The 13,037-nt window shown below is 38.8% G+C and overlaps 1 protein-coding gene across 2 annotated transcripts; it reads right to left on the bottom strand.

The window, feature by feature from the left end:
• Nucleotides 1-5,033: 5,033 nt before the first annotated feature.
• On the bottom strand, nucleotides 5,034-11,963 carry LOC109221504 (2-oxoglutarate dehydrogenase, mitochondrial-like). Of its 2 annotated transcripts, none has more exons than XM_019385981.1 (9): nucleotides 11,751-11,963; nucleotides 9,172-10,823; nucleotides 8,742-8,968; nucleotides 8,326-8,658; nucleotides 7,380-7,626; nucleotides 6,668-6,796; nucleotides 6,375-6,590; nucleotides 5,809-5,932; nucleotides 5,034-5,540 (listed from the first exon to the last, which is right to left on the bottom strand). In XM_019385981.1, the coding sequence occupies exons 2-9, from the start codon at nucleotides 10,717-10,719 to the stop codon at nucleotides 5,302-5,304; spliced, it is 3,063 nt and encodes a 1,020-aa protein (XP_019241526.1). In that variant the 5' UTR covers nucleotides 10,720-10,823; nucleotides 11,751-11,963; the 3' UTR covers nucleotides 5,034-5,301. The 2 variants fall into 2 exon arrangements, with proteins under 2 accessions (XP_019241526.1, XP_019241527.1); XM_019385982.1 differs by having other exon boundaries at nucleotides 9,172-10,780.
• Nucleotides 11,964-13,037: the final 1,074 nt, after the last annotated feature.

The raw sequence follows: 13,037 nt of genomic DNA, 5'->3' as shown, positions 1-13,037 counted from the left end.
CACGACAGCGCGTACCATCGGTGTTTGGCCTCCCATCTGCCCTTAGACAAAACTCGCCACTTACGCTCATTGTAAGTCGAGCAAGTCGCCAGCTTCCGAGCCTAGTCCGTCAGGTCAGGGACCTCGCACAGCATCCATGGAATTGCTGCAGAAAAGGAAAGGAAGGCACATTAGAACCTATCCGTGCCATAAGCAAAACTACGAAGGTACGAGTATACCACTTACGTGTAAAATTCCACTCCTCAGGGAATGGTGGAAACTCCACAGGGACAACATCAACGGTCCGTACTCGAACGAATCGGCTCATCCACTCCTGATCTCCGTCTTCTTCGTCATCAACAATGAAGGGTGTGGTGGATCGGCATCGTAAGGTTAGCAGACCTCGATGGTGAAAAGGTCGGTGCAGCCTGATAAGATGACTGAGCGTAAATTCAAGTCCCGCTCTCTCCGCAAAGAACCTCATCATCAATACTATCCGCCAAAATGAGGGATGAATCTGCGCCAAGGTGACCTGGTATTTCCGACAGAAATCAAGCACAACCCTATCAGGGGGGCCTAACGTGAAGGGGTACGTGTACACGTTCAAAAAACCCTCAGCGTGATCCATAATGCTCTCTCCCAGGGAAAGTACACGCAATACTACCTTCTCCCCCTATCCACAGTCTCTCCTCACTGATTCGAGATGCTCCTCTCCTACAAAAGGAAATAAACCTCTAAACATACTCCCGATGACCCCGAGCGTCTAGGTTCAAAAGGCCTTCAAGGGCGGAACTCCCTTCTCCTCGCCGAGCGGACCTTGGTGTGGCAGCCATAACTGTGATAAGACTAGAAAATCCGAGCAGAACCCTCAGAATCGAAATGGTGAAAGCCTTGACACAAGAAAAGAAAGCTCCACGAAGGAAGACAACTACTTAGAATAACGGAATCATCAGAAGGGGGAAGGCAACCCTATATATGGAAAAAGCAGCGACCACTCACCAGCCACAAAGGCCGATTGAAAATACTGGTTGAAACATTTCTCGTTTTGGGAAAATGTGCCAACAAAGTCGCCTCAGCCATTTCGTATCCATGTCCTACACTTGACGCTGCCATACGACGTTTTGGGGTCAGCGACCCCTGCATTAACCAAGTCCTGAGATGGTACCCGATCTCGAGGACCTCCGTCAAAAGAAGACAGGCTCCAAGAAGCCATTAATATCATTACAAGTCCTGAGATGGTACCCGATCTCGAGAACCTCCGTCAAAAGAAGACAGGCTACAAGAAGCCATTAATATCACAGCAAATCCCGAGATGGTACCCGATCTCGAGGACCTCTCCCAAGAAGAAATTAAGCTCTAAAATGAGCCACTCATATATAAGCTTAACCTCGGGATGGCACCCTACTTCGAGAATTTCAGCTATCGCGAGCACGGATCGTCTACCCGATTCTCCGGACCTCAAATTACCTAAGCTCGAGCCAACTCCCGCTCGAAGGCGACCGATAAAGCATTAAGGATATCTTTCGTTTTCAGGTCAAGCTATCACTATTCTCAGACACCCGAACAAACTCCCTCTCGAGGCTTATCGCGAGAAGTTCAGAGAGATGGATATCAAAGTCGTTTCTTATCGTTCCACTCTAAGAAACGCGGGGACTATCTGTGTACGGTAAAATCGGAGGGTCCAATTTTCGGCCATTATAACGCCTCGTGAGCAAGGTTTCCAAAGGCTCGAGACCACAGTCGAGATTTATCCCGAGGGGACATCGGTGTCAACCTCGAGGCAACACCAGTCAATGGTTACGGTAGAACAGTGGGAAGTTCCCTAGGCGCACGACTAGGGCTGACAAAACCTAGAGGGATAGCTCTGACCCGTATCAGGGCATTGAGTAGCTATACCTGCCCCATATCTTTGTAATTAATGCTTTTGTACTATGTTCCCCCTCATATATAAAGGGGAATCCTTGTCATTTGTACACATCTGTTGCTAAATATTAAGAAATACACGAACATTCTCTCTAACATATTCTCTTGAGTTCATTACTTCATTTATTGCTTGCATTCATTGTGTTCTATTTATTGTTCTTCATTTATTGCATATCATTGATCATAAAAGAGCCATCATCGTAGCTCTTATAACTGTTATCTCCCCCTCGACTGCCCCGAATCGGCCAACCAGCTCGACCCCGAGGTCCTGTAATCGACAGCTCGAGATCTCCGATCTGCCACCGTTCGGTTCGACTATTATACCGTTTCTAAGCTATAATCCTGATTCCCAACCTTTTACTTAGCATCCATCGCTTAACAACTAGCATAAAAATAGATCACGTATTTTTAGAACCACAAAATCAAATCTAATTGTTATTACCATTTTCACGGTAAACAATACACCAAATTAATTGAATCTTATTCCGTGCAGTTGTGTACAATAGCTTTGTCCTTACATTATTAGTAGGAATTAAAGATTATTGTCTACGTTTCCAAAATCCTTTTCAGACTATATACACTGTTTCAACTTGCTTAATTTAGTGACAAACTTTGTTCGTCTTTTCATCAAAATAGGTAGGTGCTTTGACTAATAATACTGATAACGCCAAGACCAAACCTTAGCAAAAAGACAAGTCATTGCCATAGATTTTTTTTTTTAGTTTTTAAAAGCTTAGATAAGATACATTGAGTTGATCTCAAGTAGAGTACTTAGTCAAAATATTAATACGTTTGTATTTTTCAAATTTATTATGTTTTGAATCTTCAAGAAGCAACTTGACAATGATCTCTACTTAGCTCTTCCCTACGTAACACTGACCTGGATACAATTTTTAGGTTTCATCTTAAGAAAATACTATATTTTAGTTTGTTACTTTTTTCCTTTGGAGAATACCAAGAGGCACAAGAAAAAGGTATGAAAACTACAATGCCTTATCTTTAAGCTGAACATTTTTCAGAATAATTTTTTTTTGTTACAGAATTTAATATTTCTCACAATAATAGTAGGACTTTTAATGAATATTGACTTTATTGTGAAGATTATAAAAAAGTGGGACTTTCTAGCTCGATCATTGGGGCGGTTGGTTAGAAAAATTAATTTGTACAGGAAAGCAAATGATTTGATTGAAGTCAATACTTTAGTTTTGGAGAACTAATATGTAATTGAACAAAACTCAACTTATTATATAGGCAGAGAAGTAAAATTAGAAAATACCAACTGATCCATTATGCTGCTACATCATCTCAACTAAAGCCTTCAACCTGCTACTTGTGCCACTACATTACCATTCACTAAATCTACTTAGTTCATAATTTAAAACTTCTTCCAAGATACTACAAAGAGAACAAGAAATAAAATTAAATAAATAAATTCCAACAAGATCTTTCCTAGTTAAAAGTGAATTTGGGACTTAACTTTAATCGATTCAACTTTTAAGCTTTTTAACACTAAATTTATTGACTTCTTAAATTTTGGGTTTGAAAATTTATATTTGTTGACATTCGGTGAATGTATCTATACTTAATATTTAACAAAGGTGGAGTAAGAATTTTAAGTTTGTGTTTTAATTTCTAAAAGGCATCTTACTGTATTCTGGATAAATTATTTATATATATGAGGTGAATTTTTCCATTATTATTATTTTCTTTTTTCGGCACAAATTCTCAATAAGAGAGAACTAATTTTTGATTTGTTTGAATTCCTGTGAACTCATATTGGGCTAATGTCCAAAATTCTATTTTCCGGAGACTTCATTGGACCCACACAAAATAAGAGTAATTTTTCAGGCCAGGAGAGCAAAAGCTTAATACTAAGATTTGGGTAGGGGCCGCGCGAACGCAGGCCCCTACTACCACAAATTATGACGTAGGCTCGGCCACTTGGGCCGACCTTAAGCAGGCGCCCCTCCAAAGTGCAATGGAGGTCACCAACCTAGGCCATGGGCCTTCATGATCGCCCATTGACCCCGTCCAGGTAAGTATGTTTGACGATGTTCCCTCTCATATCTTTATAGTACTCCAGCTCCTTGCTTTCTTTTGTCTCAGCCGATGTGGGAACCTTTCGCCACTAAACATTTTCTGTTACGTACTTTTTTAAGGTATGCTTCTCTGGTAAACACAATTCTTTTTCTTTTTGCGTTCCACCCTATTTTGTTCCTTTATTGTTATTGAATATAGGATACATTCTTAAGAACCCACCCCCCCCCCCAACAAAAAAAACCTACCACCGTCTCTTTTCTTTTTGGTTTTTACCCCTCTGTATAAGGGAATTTAGCATGAAGTGGCGTTAACGAAAATGATGCAGCCAAGGTCGACTAGTAAACAGTGGGACTCGTAGACGGACAATCAACAATGGTCGAGGTCGAGCATCAAGAACGGAGCATTAACGGCTAGTTTTTGCAATAGGATATTTAAGAGAATATTCTCTGCACTTGTACTATTAGGGTTAATTGGGGATATGTCTCATATGAATAGAAAAAGAGATAAGAGGATAAGGCATTGAATATTCATTTGATAAGAACACCTTTTGAGAAGAATACTCTCTCTAGAAAAGATACAAACTCTACATTTTTACTAAGATTGCATCATCCATTATTTTATACTTTTCCATCAGATCCGAGAATAGTTCCAATATTTTAGGATTTATCTGTCATTCATCACTGTCAGAAAGAAGAATCATCCACCTCATTCAACATTATGTGTAATATTCTCCTTATTTACATAAACACCATTGCTATTTATTGCTTGATGTTCCTCAATTATTACTCAAGTCCTTCAGAACATTAAATTCACACTGTTTTTAATTCCCCACCATCATTCTCCCACGTTTTCCCTACTAACTAGTTCTAAATCTAGAGATATTATTACTAGCTAGGCTTAACTCCTTATTACTTAAGATTTAATAATTTTGCCGAAAGTTTACGCTTTTTGGTCAAACACACCCCCTCAATCCACCCCCACCAACTTTGTTTAGTTTTGGCTTTTTCTCTTTATTTAGTGGATATTGCAAAGAGAGCCGAATAAAAAAAAACACGCACACACAACCCAAAAAGCAGACGAGATCAAGAACCTTCGAAGGGAAGAAAGAACTAGGATAGAGCCGTTAGCGAGTTGTCTTACTGATCAAAACTGTTACCAACTGATAACGTATACATGTGAAAGCATTAGTAAAATTGTTTAACCAACTGAAAAGGAGCACAAACAAAAAGGCCTTATTTCCAAACAACTGAAACTCTCACTGGACTATACCAGGCACAGAAAAAGTAAACATTCTATTATCGCATCAGTTTTGGAGGCTAGTGCTATGGATACGTGAACGCTTCAGCTTCAGCTTCAGCTTCAGAACGGATAGTTAACCGGATCGCGTTGCAAGGCTTTCTGCACAAGCTCAGACTGCTCTTTCACATGAACTTGGTAGAACCCAGTGGCTGTGGCAGCAGAAGGAGCACGACCGACATACTTGATGTCATCCATGTTACCTCTGCCTAGTGATTTCATGGCAGTACAAAGGCGTGGTGCAATGTAATGGAATGCACCCATGTTCATTGGCTCTTCTTGGCACCAAACTATCTCTGCATCTGAAAATATGAAAAAGTTTGAATTAGTTATCACCAGATTTTAGTGCCAATGCATTACTAACTCTAACAGAAGGCCAAATGACGTTTGGTTTCTCTTTCTCCATGCGGAAGTCCTGGCACAGAGGTATGCATTTTCAGGGATGCTGGTTTGGCATGCTGTGTGCTTTCGTCTAAGATATGAAAATGCAATTTCTGGATAAACATACACAAATAGATTTTCATTTAATTTCATGAGCAAGAGGTAGCCCAAATATTTCAGAGGCCATACTTGGATATCGCTTCAATTCACGCTGGATAAGGTCATATGGGAAAGGACAAAGCTGTTCCACCCGACAGATAGCAACATCTTTCCCATCGGCTTTCTTTCTTTCCTCATCAAGCTCATAATAGATCTGCGAAGAGGCATGAAAAAATAATTTAGCTCTACAAACTTGTGGGGAGAAAAGAACAGTGTAATCCAATATAAATAAAATGATCCCCATTCAAAACGTCACTTTAATTGGAAAAACTCTTTTAACTTAACCTTTGTAACGGGGTTGGGGATGAAAAAGGGGTGTGACAACTTTGGCGACTCCGCTAGGGATAACCAGAATTCAAGCTTTGATACATTGACACTTATTTTGGTTTTTATCATGTTTTTGAATATATTGTGTTTTTTGGCCTAATGTGCTACTTGCCATCTAAAGATGTTTATATCTGCATAGTGAGAGAGGAAAAAGGTGCTTTTAACTAATCCTTCATCAGTAATGTGTTTAAAATTGCATGGCACAAACTTAGGAAGAACATAATAGATAAAAATGGAACCAGATCAAATGAAAGAAGTATGTTACACACCTTTCCTGAGCAAAGGACCAGCCGTCTGATACCCTCTTCAAGATCTGAGTGGTCATTCTGATCTTTTATCAGGCGCTTAAACCTGGTACCTTGTTTGTCGAAACCTGGGTGGCCTTGGACATCGTCGAACTCAGATAGATTTGACTTGCAGTCTTTGTGACGAAGCAAGTTCTTTGGGGCCATCACAATGAGAGGCTTACGGAAATCTCTGTGAATCTGAGGAGGAACTACACATGAGAAAACAGAAGGCGCACAAAACTTTAAAAAGTTTAACAAGCTCGAGTGGCACTTACTTGACGCCGCAAAACATGGAAATAATTTGCAGGAGTTGTTACATTGACCACCTGCCAATTACATTCCTGAATCTGCTTTCGTAGTGTAGGTTCCATCTCTGGGATAACAAATGGGTTGTCATCACTCATCTGCCATGGAAAATCATCTCATTAGGTTGAGCAAAAAACAAAGGTAATCATACTTTGTTGAAGCAATCAAAGGAACACAACTTTCATAATGCCTCCCAGATCTAGTGATAATCTTCACCCATTTATTGGGAAAAAAAGTGAAGAAACATAAAAGACGAACCCAAAACCATCTTAGACCATACAGATGCAGTTATAGATTCAATTGATTCAATGGTTAACCAACATGTAGCCAGTAATGGAGAATTTGACCAACCCCATTCTCATAACCCTGAAAGTAGAACATGCAGGACTCTAAAGGAAGACAAGACATCACCATTAGATAAGTCTTTTAAAAAAAATTGTTCACTTCGCTGTAGTACATAAGCTGGACCTTATATTCTATATAAACCTAGCACACTTCTAGGCACAATCTCGTGCATGGAATCACATGGTTCCAACCTCTTGTATCTTTTCTTTTCTTTCAACCATGTCATATCATATTCATATTTCATGACTTGGTAAATGCTCCTTAGCCAAAATGGAAAGAGAAACTTCCTAAATATCAGAAACGCAGCTTCTATTAGTGTGAAAAATAGCTATGCACCTGGAGGAAACGTTCCAAACGTCCACTTGAATGCTCAGGGCCCTGGCCATCATAACCATGTGGCAAAAGCACAACCAACCCAGACTGGCGCAACCACTTCGCCTCTCCACTGCTCACAAACTGGTCAAATATTACTTGAGCTCCATTGGCGAAATCACCAAATTGAGCTTCCCAAAGTACCAATGAATTTGGGTTTTCCATTGAATAACCCAATTCAAATCCCAGAACACCAAACTCTGAAAGGGAGCTGCATAGAAATAAGAGTGAATACAGAGTTATATATTGATCTTAAGGATCGTATATTTTCGATTAAAAAAAATAATCCACAACCACAAGTTACTCTACAGATGGACTGGAAGTTTGGAACTAATCATATTCATGAAAAAATAACAAAAGCTTCCCACTCCATAAACATAATAATTTTCCAAGAGTATCAACTTCCTGGTTCCTCAGAGAGGGAACAAGGCATACTTTACAGCAGAAGAAAGCTTCTCATAACAGAAACCAAGACTTGAGAAGGGACGTAATACAAACATGAATGACTAGATCAGCACGAAACATACATGCATACAAACAAGACATACTTTACAGCAGAAGAAAGCTTCACCCACTCACTCACTCACACATAAATGTTTGCTCCTAAAGTGAGCTGGATATCAAATGTGAACTTTTCAGTAAGTTGATCAAGTTCATAGACAGAAGAGCTTTCACTGACAAAATCAAGGATCAAGTTAGGCATATTCTGATAGGCAGTCGCAAGTATATTTACATGACTGAGGGAATCTGCCCACTGACGACTAGCATCATTCAGCGGGATCAAATGGAAATACAATATCCTAACAAATAGAAAAAAAATATCCAGCAAAAGCTGGCATACTAAAGATAAAATACCTCAAGAATGCAACCTCATAAACTGGGTTAGGAAAAAACAGTTATAAGAACATACCTGTTGCTCACGGTGAACATCTCTTCATTTTGGTTCATCATAACATGATCAAGAGGACAGTACTGTGCCCCTGTCTCCTGATCATGAAGAACGGAATGTCTGTGACTGAAAGTTCCTCTCTCAACATCCTGACCACTCAACCTAACATGATTACCTTCCACAAGCAATGTTGCAAAAGCAAGTGCTTCTCCAACTGCCCAGTCAACACCCTCCCCTGTCTCAATCATTTTTCGGCGATCATCAAAAATCCTTTTCACTGCCCTGTGAGGCTTAAAATCATCTGGAAGCGTTGTGATTGCTTTACCAACATTCTTCAAGATCTCGGGTTTGACACTGCAGAATGGCACAAATTTTGAGTCTCATGATTCGAGCTTAGAAATAAACCATTTGAAGTTAAATGACAACTAAAAGCATACCCAGTGTTCCGAACACGTGAAAGCTGTGAAGGAGACTTAAACCCAGCCCAAAAGGCAGAAAGCCAATCTCTTTTTTGAGGGACATAATCTTTACTAGCAACGAACTCTTCATTAAGGATTCTATTAATCTTGTTATGTATCTTTTCCACGTCATCTTTTGTCACCTGACCGGATTTTAGGAGTTTGTTTTGATAGATCTCCAATGATGAAGGATGATTTCTGATGATCTATTGCAAGACATAAAATGATAAAGATATCAGTGTTGTCATACAGAATATATAAGAATATCCATTGCTTCCAGCAGAAGCTAAATGGATTCGTTCATAGTTGGTCACAATTCACAGTAGGAAGGTAAACAGAGTGAATTGCGCCCCAAATCTAAATTCAACAATAGTTATGTATAAGGCACAAAAAATTCAGCGAAACTAACCTTGTACATTTTAGGCTGGGTGAAGGACGGTTCATCAATTTCATTGTGTCCAAAACGACGATAACAGACAATATCAACCACAACATCTGAGTGGAATTTCTGGCGCCATTCTGCAGCAAGTTCACACACATGAGCAACCGCCTCAACATCATCACCATTGACATGGAAAATTGGAGCATTCAAAGCCTTTGCGACGTCAGTACAGTACTGAGATGATCTTCCAGCCCTTGGATCAGTAGTGAACGCCACTTGATTATTTACCACAATGTGAATGGTCCCACCAGTCGAGTAATTTGGAAGAGCACTCAGATGCAGTGTCTCATAGACAACACCTTGTCCTGCAAAACTACCATCACCATGGAGCAAAATACCCATGTTCTTTGTTCTATCCACGTCATTACTGTAATATTGCTTTGCTCTAGTTTTTCCAATAACAACCGGATCCACAGCTTCCAAGTGGCTTGGATTTGCAACCAAAGATAGATGAATTCTCTTCCCACCCCTAGTAGGCCGATCATAAGAAGTTCCCAAGTGATACTTAACATCACCAGTTCCCACATAACCAGCTTCATCCCCAGGTTTTGTGCCGCCGCTAAACTCACTGAAAATCTGCTTTAGTGGCTTTCGAACAACATTACCTAAAACATTTAATCTTCCTCTATGTGGCATCCCAATAACTATGCTCTCAACTCCAAGATCTGCTGCCCTATCAAACATCTCCTTCATGCCAGGAATCAAGGTCTCACAACCTTCAAGCCCAAATCTCTTGGCTGCCATCCACTTTGTGGCCAAGAAGTTCTCAAACTGTGTACTCCACATCAGCCGGTCAAGAATAACTTCACGCCGCTCACGATTGTACTCCATAGATGTTGGGGTTTCAATCCGTTCCCTCAACCAATTACATTTATCACGATCAGAAATATGCATGTACTCGTAGCCAATGCTTCCACAATAAGCCTGCTCAAGCCGTGTTAATATTGCCCTCAAAGTTTGCACAGGACGATTCTCAGACAAGAATCCAGACATCCTCCAAACCCCAAGGAAGAACTCTCTATCAAGATCAGCTTCAGTGAACCCATATAATGCTGGATTCAAATCATCAGGAATTTCCCTCTCTTCCAAACCTAATGGATCCAGTTTAGCTTTCATGTGACCATTGACCTGATAAGCTCTCACGAGCAACAGAAGACGCATACTCTCTTGGATCGTCTGACCTGAAATCCCCGGCGACGTGGCAGCTTGTCCAACAAAATTCCTAAAGAAGTTATCCCATGACTCGTCAACACTATTTGGGTCTTGCTCCCAGGCTCGCTGAAGCTCCTCAAGGTAGACGCTGCTCGTTCCATCTAAGAAACTGTCAGTCAACTTAGAGAGTGGTACTGGTCTAGGGACAGGAGCAGCTTGTGCCTTCGACCTGGCAACTGTGGTGTGAAAACATCGACCTTGTGATTGAAGAACGCGAGTTCTTGGGACGTAAAAACCACCCTGCGACAGAGCCCTTCTAATGGCAAGCCTTGCCACACTAGAACCAGCTCTAAACCACGCCATTACTGCAACTTAAGTTCTGAAATCTAAATGAACTCTTGGAAAGTTTTAATAATTCCTCGACCTAATTCAAACCTTAACAACAATCATTATACATCGATAACAACCTAGATGAACAACAGAGAAAATAGTGGAATGAGTAATTTGAGCCAAACAGCTCAATCAACATCTTTTGATTATAGAACTTTCAATCAATCAATAGTCAAATCAGCTGTGCAGTGTATTTATGGAAGAAACCAAACCCCTAAAAGGTAAATTTTATCGTTTTTGTTTTTTAAATAACTGAGAAATCACCAAGGGCTAGTGGCATACAGTTCAAACTCGGTGGATACTGGGCCCACCCCTCAAAAATACTAGAATGAGTATCTGAGCCAAACAGCAAACAAAGTGCCATCAACCAACATTTTTCAATTATAGAACTTTCACTCAATCAACATTAAGAATCAATAAGTAGAAATTTGAATAGACTCATAGGTGTTTTTATGGAAGAAACCAAAGCCCTAAGTGGTGATTCTTTTTTTTTTTTTTTTTTTTGATAATCGAGAAATTGCCGAGGACCAATGGCGCACGATTCAAACTCAGTGGATAATAGGCCTGCCTCTCTACCCTTCGCCGCTTTATTACCAACCTTTTGTCTATAGCAGAGTTCGAATTCTTAAGAGGTAAATATTTATCAAGTTCATTTTCCCTGAAACAACAATTTAAACAGCTGCTAAATCTAAAATTATAACCTATTATTTCCTAAATGAACAAATATAGTCCAAAAAAAAAATAAACGGAAATGTTAAACGAGCAGCTTCGTTAATACAAAATTTAAAACCTCATATTGTAAATGAATCAACTACGCAATAATTCTAAACTATCAGGTGTCAAGTTCACATAGGCGGTGTAACACAGTGTTATAAATAGAACACCAAATTTATACTGAACTGAACTAAGGGGAAATGTAAATACATCGGGATATTATACACAGAAAAAAAAAACAGATCTGTATGTAATAGTGAAAATTGAATGGGAGAAGAGTGAGCTGATACCTAAAATTGCGAGGAGAGAGAAGTAGAGGAACAAGGTTGGGGTTACAAACCCTAGAGCGACATGGCCAATAGCTGAGAAGGATGGATTTTTTGAAGAGAAAAGGGACGATTCAACGTTCAAGCGGCTGCTGCTATAAACGCGTGTTAAGCTGAAAAATGCATTTCCACTGCCGCCACTGTAGGACTAGTAGCCTGTTTGGCCGAGCTTCTTGTGAGGCAAAAGCATTTCTTTTTTTGTCAAAAATGTTTTTTTCTAAAATTAAAGTGTTTAGCCAAACTTTTAAAAGTAAAAAAAAGTGCTTTTGAGGAAAAGCAGAAGCAGTTTTGGAAAAGCAGAAAAAATTAACTTCTCTCCCGAAATACTTTTTTGAAAAGCACTTTTGAGAAAAATACACTTAAAAGCAGTCTTTTAAAGCTCAGAAGTACTTTTGAAATCCATTTGCCAAACACAAACTGCTTCTCGCCAAAAGTACTTTTGAAAAAAACACTTTTAATAAAAAAAACACTTCTCAAAGTAAGCTGATTTTTGTACCTTGGCCAAATGGGCTATAGGAATACTTGGCTTTATTTTTATTTTTTTCTTTTTTTCTTTTTTTTCCAAATAATGTCTACTTTGAGGTACAATTTTTGGGTCACACTAATTTGGATTACCGTCACAAAATTTCTCTTAGAATAAAGCATTTAATGTAAAGATAATTTTATTTTCAGGACTAGAACATAATACTTTTGATTAAGGATAGAAAGACGCTTATTATCCTACTGCAGCTTCAAATAATTAATCTTTTAGAATTCATTCTAACTCAGAGAAAAGCTAAATATAATAAAAGTTTAAGACTTACATTTAATTGGGACTAAGACTTGATATTGAGTTACACGCCTACATTAGATTTAGCGTTAGATAAAAGTTTCTTTAATTTGTTAAAAAATATATGTGTTGATTTTCAGAAATTACGGAAAATCTTGAAGTTGGGTAAATTATTGAACATTAGAATCTAATTCTTTAGTTACTAGTGTTTAGAGCCTGCGTGATGCGCGAATAATTTGACAGAATATTAATTTATAAAATTATGATCTAATATATCATATTCTTTTGATAAATATTAGTTGTTATTTTATTATTTAATATAGTGTGCAAAAATATAACAAAATCTACACAAAATCAAAGAATACACATCATATTGTAATCAAATAAATTGTTTGTCCTTATTTATCCTTCATTAGATTAGCAAGTACTTAGTCTATACATTTACTAATACGACTTTTTATTATTTTTTGAGTAGTAAATAT

This window comes from Nicotiana attenuata, unplaced genomic scaffold, assembly GCF_001879085.1.
Source record: "Nicotiana attenuata strain UT unplaced genomic scaffold, NIATTr2, whole genome shotgun sequence".
NCBI classification, from domain to species: domain Eukaryota; kingdom Viridiplantae; phylum Streptophyta; class Magnoliopsida; order Solanales; family Solanaceae; genus Nicotiana; species Nicotiana attenuata.
This window is presented reverse-complemented; position numbering and strand designations above follow the sequence as displayed.

Bases quoted from the DNA above. Each gene is read 5' to 3' on its own strand.
- LOC109221504 (XM_019385981.1), bottom strand. From the start codon at position 10,719: ATGGCGTGGTTTAGAGCTGGTTCTAGTGTGGCAAGGCTTGCCATTAGA. The intron at 7,627-8,325 runs GTATGTTCTTAT...ATTTCTATGCAG, and splicing joins ATGTTCACCGTGAGCAACAG to CTCCCTTTCAGAGTTTGGTG. The intron at 5,541-5,808 runs GTATGGCCTCTG...TCATATTTTCAG, and splicing joins TGAATTGAAGCGATATCCAA to ATGCAGAGATAGTTTGGTGC.